Source organism: Chaetura pelagica, unplaced genomic scaffold (assembly GCF_000747805.2).
Source record: "Chaetura pelagica isolate M959 unplaced genomic scaffold, ChaPel_1.0 scaffold383, whole genome shotgun sequence".
Classification (NCBI taxonomy): domain Eukaryota; kingdom Metazoa; phylum Chordata; class Aves; order Apodiformes; family Apodidae; genus Chaetura; species Chaetura pelagica.
The window spans coordinates 121,343-139,399 of NW_009952804.1; the positions used below are offsets into that span (position 1 = coordinate 121,343).

The window sequence follows — 18,057 nt, forward strand, 5'->3', positions numbered from 1 at the left end:
CTGAGAGCTCAGAGCCCTGCAGCACCTGGCCTGCCCTGGCACACCTCAGTGTTCATGAGAGACCCAAAGGCACCCAGAGACACAGGAATTTATTCCACAGTCACCGTGTCCCCCTCCAAAGGTGCAGGAACACGTGTGTGCACAGAACTGTGGTTAGAAAACCCTGCTCAGACAGAACGATGACAAAGATGAGAGGCAAGGTATTAAAAAGCTGTGAGCAAAAGGCTTGGACAAATATGTTGGTGTGACCTCTGCACAGTGAAGATCCCTCTCTCTCTCTCACTTTATCAGTGTCACTCTGAGCAAGGACTATGAACAGGCAGAATCCCTCACCCTGCAGCTCTGCTCCCTGTTTTTCCATACTAATAACAACCTGAGTAATCAGTAGAATTCCCCACATACTTTACACGCTGAGCAACTGCCTCATTTCTAGATAACTACAACTCATTTTGAATAATAACCACACCTGGACTCTTTGCAGGAATCTCTTAGCTAGAGACTACACTGAAACCCTTTATTCTGATGATGGGCAACAAATAACAACGAGTCCTCAGATCAAGGTAACAAAACCTGTTTTCTGCCCTCCTGCTTGTGGTCTTGAGGAGGTTTGAAAGGGAGTCACAGATCCATGAAGTAACAGCATGTAGCAGAGAGAAAGAAAATATTTAAATCTAGATTCTAAGCCCTGTAATTTTGGTGCCTCTGAAGGGACAGGGGAGATGCCTGGAGAAGAGAAGGCTCCAGAGAGACCTTAGAGCAGCTTCCAGTGCCTGAAGGGGCTCCAGGAAAGCTGGGGAGGGACTTGGGACAAGGGCAGGGAGGGATGGGATGAGGGGGATGGATGAAAACTGGGAGAGGGAGCTGGAGGTTGGAGATGAGGAGGGAATTGTTTGGTGTGAGGGTGGTGAGAGCCTGGCCCAGGTTGCCCAGGGAAGCTGTGGCTGCCCCATCCCTGGGGGTGTTGAAGGGCAGGTTGGATGGGGCTTGGAGCAGCCTGGGCTGGTGGGAGGTGTCCCTGCCCATGCAGGGGGTTGGATCTGGATGAGCTTTCAGGTCCCTCACAACCCAACCCATCCCATGACTCTATGGAACTAGAGACTTTGGCATCTCCACACCTGCCAAGATGCAGCCACACAGCTGGGCTTTCAAAAAGCCACCCACTTTGTACCTTGGTGGCTGATGAACACATGATCTGAGCTGAATCTCTCTTATTTGTCAGGAAAGGGAGTGGAGCCAGGGCCATCCCACTTCCTTCTCACTTGGCCCTCCTGACTTTGCTCACTGCACAACCCATACTTTGCTTTCACCTTCTAATCACCATGAGATCATAGATGCAGATAAAGTCACATTTCCTCCCTGGCTCACCTTATCAGGTGCTTTCTCTGAGCCATGACAAATCACTTATTCAGCTCCAGACACAAAGTCAGTCCTTGCAGAAGTTATTTTTTAATTAACTCTGCACTCCTGGGTCTCAGCTTCCACAAAGCTCTCACCTGGAGCTTGTTGTCCAATGTCATGCCATGCAATTTGGAGTACAAAGCTTAATATTCCTTGTCATGGAACCATGAACCAGAACAGGAGGATCTTGAGTGAAATTAAGAATCCTCAGTTGGGGGTTTTTTTTGTGGAAAAAAGATGGAATATTCCTACTTTGTCATCTCAGGACTTGTTGCTCCTGTATCCTCAGAAGATGAAGAGTAATTCTCCACTTCTTTCTCTACTAATTGTCACTTCCTTGGTGTCCTTGGCCCAGGAGAAAACAAAAGGCACAGAGCAGACAGGTTTGAATCCTGCCTCCTAGATCTCTTCAGAAATCTATTCCCTAAAATGCCATGGGTAAAATTTTCCACCAAACCTCAGTGACTTTGAAGTCTCTTTGAACACAAAAGTCCTCGTTAGACCTCAGATCCTTAAGTCAATTAAGTCACCAAAAACTTCCCCCTAATCATAGGTTCTCATAGAATATGTGCATTTTAATCTCATTGAAGTTAATACATTTAATTGCTGGGTTAATATTAAAGGGTGTGTCCCTGAAATCTGGCCCCAAGAAAATCATTTGGTAAGGGCCTGAATTCAGCAGAGCACATCAGCACATGCTTCATTTTGAGCACTGAATATTCACCTCCTTATTTGAATGTACTTTTGGGCACTGACCAGAGCCCACCCTGATGGGATCTGTCACAATCTGGGTCACTCTGTGTTGAAGGATGACAACAACACAGGGAAATGTCACCAGCTTTTCCCCTTTGAATAATTCCTAGTGTGAGATTTCCTCAGGCAGCATCATTTGGGGTTGCCAAAAGTAGCTGCACCTCCTGAAACCACTGGATCTAGGCCAGTTCACTGCAGCCACTGAGACATGACCCAGTTTGACAGGGGTTTTTTATTTCCTTCTGACCAGGACCACTGTTATTATGAAGGTTACATTCAGAATGATGCTGATTCCAGAGCAAGCATCAGCACTTGCCAAGGTCTAAGGTAAGATGGAAGTTTGGTTCCCCAGAGGTACCAGCACATGCATAACCATGAGGAGAAGTGATCCAACCTCAATTATTCCATTTAAAAGCATCAAAATGTAAATAAGGGGGTGTTATCATTTATTCATGTGTACAAGGAAACTAGTTTAACAAAAAAACACAGCAGGGAAAGGGAGAAAAAAGTTACCTTTCTACTTCAGTTTCAGAGTTTATAAACTGGAACCTAAACCATCAGTATTGATACATTTATATGAGCAATTCCAGATCAGATCCAGTCACAAACCCCAGCATTTGGTGGTGCTTCCAGTAAAGGTTTGGGGATGTGACACTTGCAGAGGCTACAGGGCTGGCAGTGCTACAGGGTCAGGAAGATCAAGTTTTTGTATTTAAGGCTCAGTGAGCAGAATGTGCTGGTTTCTGATCACTGGAGCCACGGGGGAAGCACAGCAGGGTGAGACTGAGGAGCTGCAGCAGAACATTCCCCATGGCTGGTGGGGCTTTGCCAAGCTCAGACTGTCCTGGTGAACACTTCTTGTCTGTCTTGTCAAGTTTACATGTTAACTACTTGTTTTGCCATTTGCTGCTCAAAATGATTAAACTCTCTTAATTCCTTTCAATGTTTCACAGCTCTTCAGCACAATGAAAGTTGAAAACACATCTTTGAATTCCCCACTGAACTGAAAGTCACTCTTCAATCACCTTTCTTAACATGAACCCTCCAAATTTAAATCTGATTCATTCCTAAACCAGTTTCTTTTGGACTGAGTCTCCTACTTAGATCCCACAGACCAACCACATCTTCCCACTGACTCAGCAGCTTTGATTTCTGCTCTTTCAATTGCTGTCCTCTCTGCCTGCTGCCAAATTGTCCCTTTGCCTCTGGGTGTGCCAAGAAGACAAGGGGGAATGGATGAAAAGTGGGAGAGGGAGCTGGAGGTTGGAGATGAGGAGGGAATTCTTTGGTGTGAGGGTGGTGAGAGCCTGGCCCAGGTTGGGCAGGGAAGCTGTGGCTGCCCCATCCCTGGGGGTGTTGAAGGGCAGGTTGGATGGGGCTTGGAGCAACCTGGGCTGGTGGGAGGTGTCCCTGCCCATGCAGGGGGTTGGATCTGGATGAGCTTTCAGGTCCCTTCTAACCCAAACCATCCTGTGATTCTATGATGAAGGTCTGTACACTTGGGCTAAATACTGTTAGAGATAATGTTGTCACCTCAGTCCTGTGGATCCAAAAGATCACAATGTACCTCATTTTCCTAGTGGATATTTTGAGACACGTGGCCAGAAGTTCCTCATTGAACCCTTGGGAACCTCAGACAGGGATGAACATGCAGTCTACAAGTATGAGAAACTTGAAGACAAGTCCATAAAAACCTGTGGTGTGGTTAATAATACTTGGGAAGAGGATTCAGATGACCCCATCAATGACCTCTTCAAATCCAGCAACAGTCCAGAAGTAAGTACCTGACCAAGCAGCAGCCCAGCAAGCACACCTCAGAATAGAACCTGTGGCTGCAGGAGAACTGTGAATAGCACAAGTCCTCCTGGGTCTGGGGGCACCTGCAGGAGAGAAGCCATTGCCAACAGTGAAGCACCACCAGATCTGAAAGATCCAGCCCAAAATCTCACAGAGCTGGGATTTCAGAGGCACCACCCAAATCAAGTCCCCCTGCACATACTAATAGGTGCCCTATTACACATCTGAATTTCACCAATCTTTAAACATCTAAATACTTCCTAAGACATCCAGCCTGCCTTTCAGAATCTGAAGGATAATTTTACTATCTAGCCTATCTTCCATGGTTTTAAAACAAGGCAGTCCCATTCTAAACAGCCTGGCTGAAAAAAAACACTCTTGTACCTAATACATGGGTTGGAAATGGCAAAGGTTGAGCCTTAGAAGTAATTTAAAGGCATATTTTTCTTTAGATGAAAGCCTACCTGAAAGCAAAGAAGTACCTGGAGCTTTACATGGTGGCAGACAACACTTTGGTGAGTATTGACATCATTTGTCCTCCTTTGACCAGCCAGAATTGAGCCTTCCAAAGCAGGTACCGCTCACCCTGTCCCTACCTCCACACCAGTCCTACCCTAGGTTGTATCACCCCCTCTGGTGAGGAACAGGATTTTCTAAGGTTGATTCATTTTGAAAATGGCAGCTGGAGATGAGGAGAATTCAGGGAACACCAGCCCAGCCCCTTCTCCACCCTACACACAGATCTGCTCTTTGAAAGAGCCTGATCCTGAAACACCTTGTCTGATCCAACACTACATGGAGAAGTTAACACTAAGTAGACCAGGCAGGGTGTGGTTTCCAGTGCAATAATCTGTCAGGTCTCTCTTTTCTGATAAATCATTTTCCCCCCTTCTCCTTTTCCTGACATTCTCCATTTACTTTTCTAGTACAAGAAGTATGATGAAGATGTTAGAACTGTAAGACAAAGGATATTTGGAATAGTCAATTACATCAATGTGGTAAGAGCAAACACAGCCAAATGAAATCCCAATAGAAGTCATGTTATAATAGTTTTCTTTGTTCTTAGAATTATTTTCTCAACACTTGCTGCAGAGAATGACTGAAATGCTTCCAAACCAATGAAATGATCCTCAAATCTTGATTTCTTTTACAAGTCAAATTTCCTCAAAAACTATTGCTGGAATGATCAAGTATTTTAAAGCCATTTTTCATAGATAGTTTTAAGGTGGGAGGAATAAAATGTCATGTTTCTGGGCATTTTGTTCCTGTTCCAAAGTGCAGAAAAGATTCCATCAGGTCTGGAGTGGGTTCGATTGCAGTGACAAATGAAGCCATTCCCAGAATAAGTGTTGGTTTCAAAAGCCTTCATAACGTGTGGCATTTTTCAGCACCACTGTTTCCCTGCTGCAGGTTTATAAGGCCATAAATATCTACGTGGCTTTAATTGGCTTTGAAATCTGGACAGATGGTGACAAATGCAAAGTGAGCAGTGTCCCTGGATCCACTCTGGACAGTTTCTCCAAGTGGCGCCTCTCGGATTTATTGCCGAGGAAAAGGAACGACAACGCTCAGCTCATCACGTGTGTACCAGCCTGTCCCCTCTTTGCATTCCCATTTCCAGAGGCTGGGAGAGTTGGGGTGTTGAGCCTGGAGAAGAGAAGGCTCCAGGGAGCCCTTAGAGCAGCTTCCAGTGCCTGAAGGGGCTCCAGGAAAGCTGGGGAGGGACTTGGGACAAGGGCAGGGAGGGATGGGATGAGGGGGATGGATGAAAAGTGGGAGAGGGAGATGGAGGTTGGAGATGAGGAGGGAATTCTTTGGTGTGAGGGTGGTGAGAGCCTGGCCCAGGTTGCCCAGGGAAGCTGTGGCTGCCCCATCCCTGGGGGTGTTGAAGGGCAGGTTGGATGGGGCTTGGAGCAGCCTGGGCTGGTGGGAGGTGTCCCTGCCCATGCAGGGAGATTGGGACTATATGATCTCTAAGGTCCCTTCCAACCCAAACCAGTCCATCATTCTATGATTTCCAAATACATTCAAGAAATGTGTTCTTTAAAAACCCATCCCCAGCCCATCAGAGATGCTCTCTGTACTCAGCCAGACCTCCTGCTTTCCAGGACTGGGCTGTACTAATTCCAGAAGAAAGAGAAGTGTGCGCTCTTGTTTCTTGCTGATATGTTTGTCCTGGAGCACCTGCCAGGACACAGTATCTGATCTTCCCAGATGAATCCTTGGACAAACAGGCCATGAGATCACTTGCCACATCTCAGTCTCCCCTTTTCCCTGCTCTGGTCACAGAACAGTTGAGTATCCTAAGAACTGCAGCATGTTCTGATCACCAAAGGAAACACAACATGAAGTTCAAGGGCTGGGAAATGCAGGTGGCCAAACTAAAACTAAACTGCCCCACTGGGCTCCTCTGGCTCCTGGCCAGTGGTCCTGACTCAACCCGAGCACTTAGACTTGGGTTATGGTTGGACTAGATGATCTCAAAGGTCTTTTCTAACCAGAATGATTTTATGATTCAAGCACTTCATATCAAGCTCTTCTCCCTCCAACAGATGCTTTTGAGTCTGATAAGCAGCCTTGTAATTTAAGTCAAAATTTAACATGAAAAGTGTATTCAGGGTTTTTTTCTGCTTTGCAGTCATCTTAAGCTTGTCCTCAAACACTGGATTAAAAAAGGGCTGTAAACCAGAGCTGGAAACCAGCACTTGCTTCAAGGCATCAGCCAGGTCACCAGAGCAGACTTGGTTGCTGGTCACACCACAGCATTTCACTCTGCCTTTCCTCTTCCTTCCAGGGGCCACGACTTTGATGGGACAACCATTGGATTAGCCTTTGTAAAAACCATCTGCAGTGATTCACTTTCTGCAGGTATTATTCAGGTCTGATTGATTTTTGTTTCTTTTCTTTTTTAAAGGCTTTTCTCTGTTTTGGGTTGGCTTTTTTTTTCACTCAGTCAGCAAAGAATATTTATAACAATTACTGGGTATATGACACTTTCAGTTCCCTGTCTGGTTCATATGGTGGTTTTATCAGACTGTAAAAATTCAGTCACAGACTTTGTTCTCACTGAAGTGCAGAGGGAGCAGAAAGCACACACAAAGCTTGGTGTCTGTTGTTACCTAAATGCCAACACCTAACTCAGGCAAAAACCTGGAGCACCAGGCTCAAACAGAGCCAAAGGACAGAAACAAGTGATTTTGTGCCTCTGTTTCAGGGTTACCTGTTTTGAACAGGTTCTGTAAGAAAGCACTTCATCACTCTGGCCACTTAATTACAGCTGCCTGAACTACTGCACTTAAACCTCAGCCTAACCAGGAGCAAAGGTCCAAAACTTCACCACCACGACCAAGAACTCCACTGTTGCACCCAGGTTGAAAGGCTGGGCTTGTTGGTACAAGGAGTATTCCACGTGAAATTCCAGCTTCCCCACAGCACAAGGATGACCAGAATGCTCCTCAACTTGGGGATATGCAATTTGCAGCAGCATAGTTTGCACCACCAGTAGGACCAGTACACTGTGTCTGGTGCTTTCTGCATTCCCACCCCCTCTCTGCTGCAGACACAAATGGATTTCACTCCAAAGAGCAGGGCTTTTCCTCTCCTCTGCCACCAAGCAGCAGAAAACAAAGCTAAGACTGAGCACAGCACCTGCCCTTCCTTGCTGTGCACACATAACATGATAGTTACCATGGGGTAATGAGTAATAATTATATTGCACCCCCTAATTACCCTGAGCAGAGGCAGATACTCACACAGGAGTCTCCAATACTCAGTTCCCCTCAACACTCAGTGGTTACTTGGCAGGCTAACTGCCTCATGTTCATTTCAAAACTAATGATACCCATTTTCTCCTGCTCCTTACTGGCATCTTCTCCTTGCTATCAAAATATAATCCAGCAGAAATTGTGGAATAGCTGCATGTGGGGACTGAACACCATCAGTCCTTCTGCAGCAGTGAGGAGCATTTCACTTGGAGGAGAACATCCACATGGCTTCTCTGGTGCTCCTGCTTGGTCTAAAAGGCTTCCATAAAAATCACAGCCTGTTCTGATCTCCACAGGACCACAACAGAAATGAAATTGCAGTTGCAGCTACCATAGCCCACGAGATGGGACACAACCTGGGCATGAACCACGACGGCGATGCCTGCACCTGTGGCGACAGAGTTTGTATCATGACAGACACTGTCAGGTAGGAGCCTGGACACAAAGGTGAGGGAGTTTGAGGATGAACTTTAGATAAGCTGCCAGACTTCAAAACGGAGCTGTAATTATTTTGATCCTCCGAGATTATTCCATTCAAATTCAAGCAGCAGAGAAAATGAAGACATCCCAGGCCCTTCTAAGATATTCCCAGATTGATATTACACAAAAAAACCCAACAAAACCAACCTCAAAGCAAAGAAAAAAAGCTTTAGTCCCTTTTGGATAACATGAGCTTTGCATGTGTGGGTAACATTTGCTTTGGATAATATCTGCTTTGCCTGCACCTTAAACCAGACCTCATTTCTCCTTTACAATGATGACAGAATGAAACTACTGGGGGATCTCAGACAAAAAAGCTTCCCCAAAATTTACCTCAAGTATATTTTCGTTCTCCACCATGAGGATGTAGAGAACAGCACAAGGTGCTTGCACCTTCAATAAGCTCCCAGGTGAAAGGATTTAGTTCCATTTTCAGCTCTAGCTGAACACCCTGAGCTGGACAACCCAGAGGGAAATTCCTAATGCCTGAAGCAGCCAGGCACAAATTGTGTAGGACCAGCCTTAAATCTCTGGGGTGTGGGATTTATTCTGTACAGTGTTTACAATTCAATACATTAATTCTTTTTTCTCATCTGTTTGTTGCCACATTTTTTCCTGCTCTAAGTAGGAGACAGCCATTATAATGATTCATATATATATTTGGAAAGATGGTTGGAGCCAATAGTTTGGGGGATGGTCACCTGTTTCATTTATCTTGTGAAGGGAATTGTGTTTCCTTGCCTGTGCTGACCTAACATAAATCCCCCTGCTTTCTCACCACAGTGCTGTCATCCCCAAGGAATTCAGCTCTTGCAGCCTCCAAAGTTTTGAGAAATACATGCTGAGTGAGATGCCCAAATGCTTAACTAACATCCCAGATACAAGCAGCATCGTTGCACCTCCAACCTGTGGGAATGGCTTTGTGGAAAGAGGAGAGGAATGTGACTGTGGCACTCCTGAGGTATCCTCAGAAATGGGAATAAAACAACACTTGGAAGAGGCAAAGATTTGTTTTCAGGCTGTACAGTAGCTGGTTCCTGTTAGCTTGAGGCAGCCAGTTCAAAGGTAGTTGAAATATTCCTGTATTCCTGTGGTTAAATTGCTGAGCTGCACCACAGCCGGAACTGTGGTTAAATTGCTGAGCTGCACCACAGCCCTCCCTCCAAAGGGCAAGTGGTAGGAAAGACCACAGCCTGGTCTGTCCTGCTGTGCTGACAGAGGAACCCAGAACGGGGAAAAGCCACAAATACTGAACTGTCTGGGCAGAGATCAGCAAATTCCCTGCTCATCTTCCAGCAGCACTTTCATAACCAGACCTGCTCCGTGGCTGCTGCTGAAAACGGGGCTCAGAAGATCCAAGTGCAGGTCCAAGCTGCCCTGCTCTCCCTTGGCCAGGAGGGTTGGGTAGAGGCAGTGCTGAAGGGGCCAGAGCCTGGCACAGGGCACCCAGGTGTACCCCAGCCCCACACAGGAGGCCCCCCAGCCCTGACCTCTCCTTCTGTCACAGGAGTGCACAAACGACTGCTGTGAGCCCGAGACCTGCAAGCTGACAGCTGGGGCCCTGTGTGCACATGGAGACTGCTGTGAGAACTGCCAAGTAAGACCCCTTTTCATCTCACCCTCCTTTGCCCTGGGATTTTTTTTCCTGCACATGAGGAAACAGCCACAGACCAGAACCAGTTCTCTGACTCAGGCTGCCCAGGGAAGCTGTGGCTGCCCCATCCCTGGGGGTGTTGAAGGGCAGGTTGGATGGGGCTTGGAGCAGCCTGGGCTGGTGGGAGGTGTCCCTACCCATGCAGGGGAGTTGGATCTGGATGAGCTTTCAGGTCCCTTCCCACCCAAACCAGTCCATTATTCTACTTTTAATTACTGTAAGACAAGCACCCTTTGTCCATCCTGAACCACACCACAACTGTCCACTCAATTTCTCAGCATCCTGGAGAAATTTTACCCATTTTCTCCTGGAAAGGAAAGCTGAGGTACAACCAGGCAAAAAATCTTGTCAACTGACATAACCAACTTCACATCAGACATGGATCTGACCCCTTGTAAAGGGGGCCACTTGTAGAGTGAGGCAACTTGTAGAGTGAGGATGAGATTTGTTTTCCTTGGGTTGAATTCAGTGTGATTCTCACAGGGTAGGAAGAGGTGTGTTAAGCTTGGCATTGCTCTCCCCTTTCAGTATAAGAAATCAGGAGCAGTTTGCAGAGCAGTTAAGCACGACTGTGACCTGGCTGAGATGTGCACTGGCTCTTCTGCCACCTGCCCAGCAGATCGGTTCCGTGTGAATGGCCACCCCTGCAACTATGGGGAAGGGTACTGCTACATGGGCAACTGTCCCACCCGAGCAAGCCAGTGCAAGGCTGCTTTTGGACCAGGTGAGTACAACTCAACATTGAAAAATAAGGTTGCCCTGGTCCAAGGAAAGAGACAGAGAGAGGCTTTGTCTGCTGGCAAGTCATCAAAGGCCTTTTGTGCTCAGGAGCAGGGGAGCTATATGAGTTCTAGTTTGGAGCACACTTGTTATTTTCATATTGTAAGTGATGAGCATCATGTGAGCTGAAGCTCTGAGCACACAATGCAATGTATTTCCAGAGAAGTGGGAAGTGCTAAAGGCTATTCCTCTTTTTGCACAATGCTTTGAAGAGAACCCTGCACCAGAGCTGGGGGAGAGAGAATTCCTCACCTGATGGGAAGAGGAAATGTCTGTATTTCAAATTAATGCCCCAATTTAGCATGCTGTTAGATCTCCAAAAGTGGCTCATCCTCTTTCCCCGTCCTAAACCATCTCCAGTCCTGACTCTGTCCCTTCTCCTAGGCAAGGTCTAAAGGATTGTACCAGACAAAGGGACAGACAGGGAAGGTTCTGCTGTGGGTACACAACAACATTGCAGAATTAATGCCCAAAGGCCCAGAGAGAGTGAGTTAGACCCATGGGCAACTTCACTGGGAAAGGCCATTTCATAAACAGGTGAAAGAAATTGAAAATTCTTTTGGAGAGGCAGAGAACCTAAACTAATCCCATGGCCTTTTCCTCTCACAGAAGCTACAGAAGGTGCTGCTTCCTGCTACGATATGAACGAGAAAGGGACCTATTATGGATACTGCAGGAAAGAGAAAGGTAGTCACATCCCGTGTGAAAAAAAGTAAGCACTTGTGTTACATAACTTGCTGGGGTTTGGGAAGAGAGGCCATTCCTATTCCAATTAACATCCAGAAGCAAAAAGAGTGAACTAGTTTTGGTGTAGGCCTGTATGTCCCTGCGTCTCGTCATCGTGGGGTCAAAGCCAATCCTAAGAAAAGTAGTTTCCAAATGAGATCAGTCTGAAAAAGAGCAAGTGTGTCCAAATCCAGGTGCAAACCTGCTCTGGGGATGGTGCCTGTGCCTGCAGGCACGTGCAGGTAAGGACAGGAAGGGATTTTTGGATAGGGAACTGGAACCTCAGGTGAAATTCAGAGGGTGAGGGCAGGGGTGGGAAACTGCAGGTCAGTTCAACACTCATTTCTGCAAAGTGCTCTGGGCTCCCTAATAAGCTCAAAAGGAATGAAGAACCTGCCACCTTCTACTTGCAAACACACCTGGAAACACCACAAAATTCCTTTCTGCAGCTTTTCCTTTGGAGCTCCTGTACAGACCCAACAAAATTGAAGACAAAGGAGCTCAGCTGGCTTTGCTGTGCTGTGGTTCTAGCAGCTCTTGTTCTCCTTCCAGAGATATCATGTGTGGAAAGTTGTTCTGTACTGGTGGGAAGGAGATGCCTCAGGATGGGAACATGGTGACTTTTGGTTCCTGCAAATCAAGTTTTCCTAAAAGTGGAGAAGTAGACCCAGGGATGATTCTCAATGGAACAAAGTGTGGGAATGGGATGGTTAGTAGAGAAAAGTTTTTCTTCTCCTTATTTTTTCCCCTCTTTCAGTCTTGCTTAAATCATTAGCTCTTTCCCCAGATAAGAAAGATTTTAAAGAGGGAAAAAGACTGAAAGGGACATGAAACTCCTGGTCTGGTTTGCCAGACCTTCTGCTCCACATCTATCACAAACCAGGAGCAAAATAAGCAGGAACTGCTGTGGGTCCCATTTCCTTGTGCTTGGCTGTCACGTGGGCACAGCTTTGTGTGAAGGGTTAAAAGGTCATTCATGTATTACTATTTTTAATTATTTCCATTATTGATGTGCAGAGTGCTACATCAAATTTTTCTGCCCTATATTTCTGCCTGGGGAGGGAAGGATGAAGGATTAAGGACTGGAAAGCACTGTACATTTTTGTCACTCCCGTCGGCTATAAAATCCCCCAAAAGGTCAAATGAAAAATCACACCCACCTATCAAACTCCTCATGTATATTTCAGTGATTTGCAGACCTGTTTCTATGCTTCCTTTCACACTTCATCACTTGACACAATAATGTGCCAGGTCTGCATGTTCTGAAAGCTGTTTAGCACTCTGACCACTTGTCCTGGACCTTTCAGGTGTGCAGCAATGGAGAATGTGTCCATGCTGAAGAAGTCTTTCGATCGACCAACTGCTCAGCCAAGTGTACTGGACATGCTGTAAGATATGAGCATTTGATGCTGTTCTCTTTTTCAAAACAAAAATCACACCAGAAAATGGTGCAGATGAGCTACAGACCCTAAGGAGGGCAGTACTGAAGTCACTGGGACAGGAATTTGCAAAAGCTGTGGAGTCAGAAGCTTCCTCTACTTTTCTAAAAGCAAATCTAACCTGATGCAGCATCAATATGTTTGCTAAGGAGATGAGAGGAGATTCAGTGTCTGGCCTGGCCCCAGTATCCCAGCTGTTCTCTTCCAAGTCACCTTCTCTTTTGGGAGGATAATTGTGCTCATCCCATTCAGAGAGCTACAGATGTGAGGACCGGCTCTGCTGCCTGTGTCTTGTCCCTTTTCCTGCAGAACCCCCTGCAAAAGGCACAGAGCAGCAGACAGTCCTTCACCTGCTACTCCCTGTGCTAAATGTTGGTCCCAGTGGCAGGACGGGGGGGGTTTCCAGACCCAGCTGCAATCATGTCCCAGGACCCTGCTGCAGAGCCACTGGAATGCCATGGCATTCCAGCTCCACTCCTTTCCAACCTGAAGATGTCCCTGGCTTTGTGCTCCCACAGGTGTGTGACCATGAGCTGAAGTGTCAGTGTGAAGAGGGCTGGGCCCCCCCAAGCTGTGAGAGCTCCTCAGCAGTGACCAGTAAGTGCTGCATGGCCAGACCCTGGGGACTGTCCTGGGGTACTGTCCTACCCCCCTGCCTGGACCCAGCCCTCCCCTGCCTGCCACATCATCCCTCTGCAAACATCACAGACCTGGCTCTTGCATTTCTGAGCATCTTTTGCAGCACGTGTGAATCCTTGAATCCCAGAGTACCAGCTTGGAAGGGACCTCAAGGATCATCTTAGAATTAAGAAAATTACTAGAGCAATCTAAATGTTTCTCTCTAAGCTGCCAGAGTGATGCACCCAGGAGATAACTTAGAGCATCAGGCTTTTTCTTCCTCCATCCCAAGATAACAAGCACACCAGGTTAGCTCACTGTCACATCAGAGGGGAGACAAACTCCCAGAGGTTTTGCTGCAGGGCAGGCAGGCAAGTTTTTTCTTATCATCTGCCTTTATCTGACCTACCTCTGAGGGAACAGACTGTCTACAGATTTCCAGGTGCTTGGGAGAAAACAAAATCAAAGCCTTCGTCACTAAATATTTTTGCTCTCTCTCCACACTCCCTGGAGCACTCTCAGCTTTCAATAGTGGGGCTTGGTTGAGGTTTTAGAAGAGCTTTGTTGCAGGAAAGCTGTGATGCCTTAGCTGGATGCAGCACCCAAAGCCTGTGCCCAGTTTGAGGCACCACCCTGTAAGAGGAATAACAAGGATATCTGATCTTGGAGGATAGATGGAAAGAGCTCGAATTTAGCCCAAGGACAGCTAAGGCAATAACCACAGTCTTCAAATATGGTAAAAAAGGCAGGAAGAGGTTCCTTTCCATCACTGTTTGTGGCAGGAGAAGCCCTAAGGTGGAGCAACAGTGAGGACAAAGAGGGTCTAGAACTTGTGAAATAAAATGACTTTACCAATGGTCATGATGAGAAGCAGTCACAGTGGGTCTGCTAAGAAATGTTCTATTCTATGAAACAACAACTTGTGTCCTCTCCCCCCAACAGGCTTTGCTATCGTGGCCGGTGTGCTGGCTGTGCTGGCGGGCACAGCGATGGCAGCAGTGCTGCTGATCCACCGCCGGGGGCTCCAGAAGAGGTAACACCCACCCCTCCCTGGGGGAAAAGTCCCTCAGGGCAAGCAGGTTCTGCACAGCTTGAAGCCAGGGGTTGCAAAGGGGGTGGAGGAAACAGCCCCCAACATCAGAATATGGAGCTCCTGGAGAGAGTCCAGAGACAGCAACAAAGATGATCCAAGGGCTGGAGGATCTGGGGACAGATTGGGAGAGTTGGGGTGTTGAGCCTGGAGAAAAGAAGGCTCCAGGGAGACCTTAGAGCAGCTTCCAGTGCCTGAAGGGGCTCCAGGAAAGCTGGGGAGGGACTTGGGACAAGGGCAGGGAGGGATGGGATGAGGGGGATGGATGAAAAGTGGGAGAGGGAGATGGAGGTTGGAGATGAGGAGGGAATTCTGTGCTGTGAGGGTGGTGAGAGCCTGGCCCAGGTTGCCCAGGGAAGCTGTGGCTGCCCCATCCCTGGGGGTGTTGAAGGGCAGGTTGGATGGGGCTTGGAGCAGCCTGGGCTGGTGGGAGGTGTCCCTGCCCATGCAGGGGGTTGGATCTAGATGAGCTTTCAGGTCTCTTCAACCCAAACCATTCCATGAATTATTATTTAGACACTGGAAAGACATGGAAGTTGGTCCATGGCTGCTGTTGAGGTGTTACAGAACTCCCATAGTTGAGAGAGGACTGAAGACTTGAAACTGTAGCTCCCAATATTAATCCTACATAATTAAAATGAGGAGGACAAAGAAATAAAGGCCATGGCTCTGTAACACCCCACCAGGCATTCAGCTTCAGCAGGCTTTGTGCCTTCAGTCAGGGTAAGATTTACATGTCTGTGTAATATTTGCACAGGTGCCAGATCAGAAGGAGACCTGGAGCCACAAACCAAATCATTGTGGATCAAGAACAAAGATGCAGAGAACACCCTGTCCTGGCAGTGCCTCCTCAGAAGGTAAGAGCAGGAGGTGCTGGTCAGCTGTACAGACCCTGGGACTGTAACCAAGGGGCTGGAACATCAACACGCAACAGCCCAAGCACTTTACATTCCCAAAAGGGCTTCAAAATGCTGGTCTGGGCTGAGAGGACAGGAATGGGGTGAGCACTGGGTCACAGATTAATCTGCCTGCAGTAAAAGATAATGCACAAGGTGATTTCCATCCTATTGAACTTCTCCCTTTTTCAGATGAATGCTAAGAAGCTTCTGCCTGTACCTCCACCACAGGGGAACAAACCACAAGCCCGGAGTGTAAGTACTTCCAGGGAACTTCTGTGCTTTCCTGTTGGCTTTGGGCACATCCCAGTTCACACCACGGGGGGAGACCCACAAGGACAACCTGATCCCCAAGGCTGGGGACACCTCTGCACTCCAGGAAAGGCCCTGGTTGTGCTCTCAGGGCCACAGAGCATCCCTGCTTCTGGAATGAACACATCCATGAATGCACTATATAGAGCACAAGCCTGCACATTCCCATGGGAACAGGCAGCTGCACATATCTACAATGTGTGAATAGGGTCAATATGGTTTATATTCTCTCCTTTTACAGCCTGCCTTAAGACCAAAAGGTCCCCCACCTCCTGTTCCACCCACCAAACCAAGCTCTTCTCACACAGTAGAGATTTTTGTAAGTACAACATTTCACATCTTTCAGCTCAGTTGCCAATGGCTGTTAAATGCTAATTAGCATTTTCAGTTTCTATGATTTGTTAATAAATCACAGACATTCAAACCACAGATTGTTTGGGGTAGGAGTCACCTTTTTTTTTGCCATGAACTGCACAAGATACTCCTGGTCTGTGCCAAGGAGCCCTGTGCACCAAAACCACCTCCTTAGCTCATGGACAAACACGGAGCCCAAACCAACAGGGATTTCAGATGTAAACTCAGGGCAAATTATGAGCATCTTTGTTACCACAGAAGGCTGTGGAAATCTAGTCTCTAAAGATGTCACCTGAGAGGACCAATGTGCATATATATACATAGTTTTGTTAAAAAAATAATAAGAAAGCTCAAGGATTGCCAATAATAAACCCAAAGCATCCTACTTAAATGAAAATAACTCCCTTAAATATTTGCCATGAGAACATTTGAGCCCCCTGCCCAGCTGATACAAGGGTGTAGAAGCCACCTTCACACCAGAACCTAAATGCATGAAGAATGATGGATCAGGACTAAATTAAAAACCCACCATCTATCAGCTTGATTCTGAAACCACACTGAAATCCCACAGTCCCTAGAGCTGCTTTCCTCAGCACGTGATCAGCTTTACCTTCCCAAGCAGTTTGTCTGGGCATGGATCCCTGATGCAGATGGATTTACACAGAGAGAACAGCTCAGTGCTCCTCTCAAAAAGGAGACCTGTACCCCTGCTGTGCCTTGGATAGATTAATTCCCCCCCCAGCTTTTCCTCTAGGAAAATGCTGTAGTAAATACATGAGGTAAGAGTAGCAGCAGCTGAGGTTAGAGGAGGTTCTGCAGCTGCTCAGGCAGGAAAAGCCTCATGACATTTAAACTCTATTTTTTGTTACAGGCACCAGAGAGAAAACCTGTTCCTCTCCCCCTTCCCAAAGGCAAACCTCCACCCCCCCCTCCACCAAAGGTAACCGAGTTCAGCTGGGAGCTGCAATTATTTTTGGGGTGTCACTCATTAAAACTGCACCAGATAAACTCTTTCTTTTTCACACAGGCTTTAAAACCTCCAGTTAATCCCAGGGTATGAAGCTCCTGCAGCAGGGCCCATCAAGAGACCTGAACTTTTCAGGGACAATTTGTTTGTCCCTTGATTCCTCCACTTTTGGCAAAGACAACCAAGACAGTCTCTTCCTGTTCTCTTTAAAAACCAAAAAAAAAGAACACCTGACTGCCAGCTGCTTTGAAAGGAAGAGTTTTGTTCTCAAACAGTGAGGAGCTCTTTGGTGACAACACTGAGCTACTGTCCAGAAGGAAACAAAGCAGAATCTCTTCTTGCACTGAGGTGTGGACTGGGAGTAAGTCACAAGAACTGCTTCCCACACCCTAACTCCTGAGCTGCACCCCAAGCTGGGGCTGCACAGGGATGCCCTGATCCTGGGCACTGAGCTCAGAGGATCAGGGAAAGGATGGCTACTGTATCTGTGTAAATTGTACAGTTTTACTGCATCCCTGGATCCTGGCCAGCCCTCCAGGACTTCTCCCTTCACCTGCAAATTGCAAGTTCCAGAAGAAGAAAACTCCTTCCTGCCCTTTGGAGGGAAGTTTGTGTCAAGGGCTGAACTAGCACTGGAAATGGATCGTTTCTGGGAAGATCCTTTGGGATCAGACTCTCCCATTAATCTTTAGATTACCTGTTAAACAAGATTCCTCTGGGGAGTGGGAAGAACTGGAGAAATGTTCCAAAGCAAAGTCAAGCTGCTCACAAGGGCTCCCAGAGCTCTGGCTGTGCTGGGGTAGCAAGAGCTGCAGCTCCCTGGGACAGGGAGATCCAGACAAGCCCAGCCAACAACATCCTCAACCTCTTCTTTCAAGTGCCCCTCAGCTCCAGAAATAAGAGTCTTTCTCCCTTCCAGGACACACACACACACCCCTCAGTGTTTTTGTTTAATTGCTCTTGCACCGAGTGTGTTACTGAAGTTCCTAATGAGAACCAGGCTGGGCAGAGGGGTTGTTATTATGGGAT

General features: G+C 47.2%; 1 protein-coding gene across 1 annotated transcript in view; it reads left to right on the forward strand.

Moving 5' to 3' along the window:
* LOC104386395 (zinc metalloproteinase-disintegrin-like NaMP) overlaps positions 1-17,121 on the forward strand; it is a 22,893-nt gene extending 5,772 nt beyond the window's left edge. Inside the window, exons 4-24 of the mRNA XM_009994998.1 lie at positions 482-560; positions 2,402-2,478; positions 3,732-3,927; positions 4,401-4,463; positions 4,875-4,946; positions 5,359-5,528; positions 6,743-6,827; positions 8,009-8,139; positions 8,976-9,153; positions 9,700-9,789; positions 10,375-10,570; positions 11,236-11,338; positions 11,905-12,061; positions 12,660-12,740; positions 13,310-13,388; positions 14,352-14,442; positions 15,257-15,356; positions 15,588-15,650; positions 15,949-16,026; positions 16,933-17,001; positions 17,089-17,121. Coding sequence (XP_009993300.1) covers positions 482-560; positions 2,402-2,478; positions 3,732-3,927; positions 4,401-4,463; positions 4,875-4,946; positions 5,359-5,528; positions 6,743-6,827; positions 8,009-8,139; positions 8,976-9,153; positions 9,700-9,789; positions 10,375-10,570; positions 11,236-11,338; positions 11,905-12,061; positions 12,660-12,740; positions 13,310-13,388; positions 14,352-14,442; positions 15,257-15,356; positions 15,588-15,650; positions 15,949-16,026; positions 16,933-17,001; positions 17,089-17,121 — 2,191 coding nt within the window. The remainder of the gene's footprint in view (positions 1-481; positions 561-2,401; positions 2,479-3,731; positions 3,928-4,400; positions 4,464-4,874; positions 4,947-5,358; positions 5,529-6,742; positions 6,828-8,008; positions 8,140-8,975; positions 9,154-9,699; positions 9,790-10,374; positions 10,571-11,235; positions 11,339-11,904; positions 12,062-12,659; positions 12,741-13,309; positions 13,389-14,351; positions 14,443-15,256; positions 15,357-15,587; positions 15,651-15,948; positions 16,027-16,932; positions 17,002-17,088) is intronic.
* Positions 17,122-18,057: the final 936 nt, after the last annotated feature.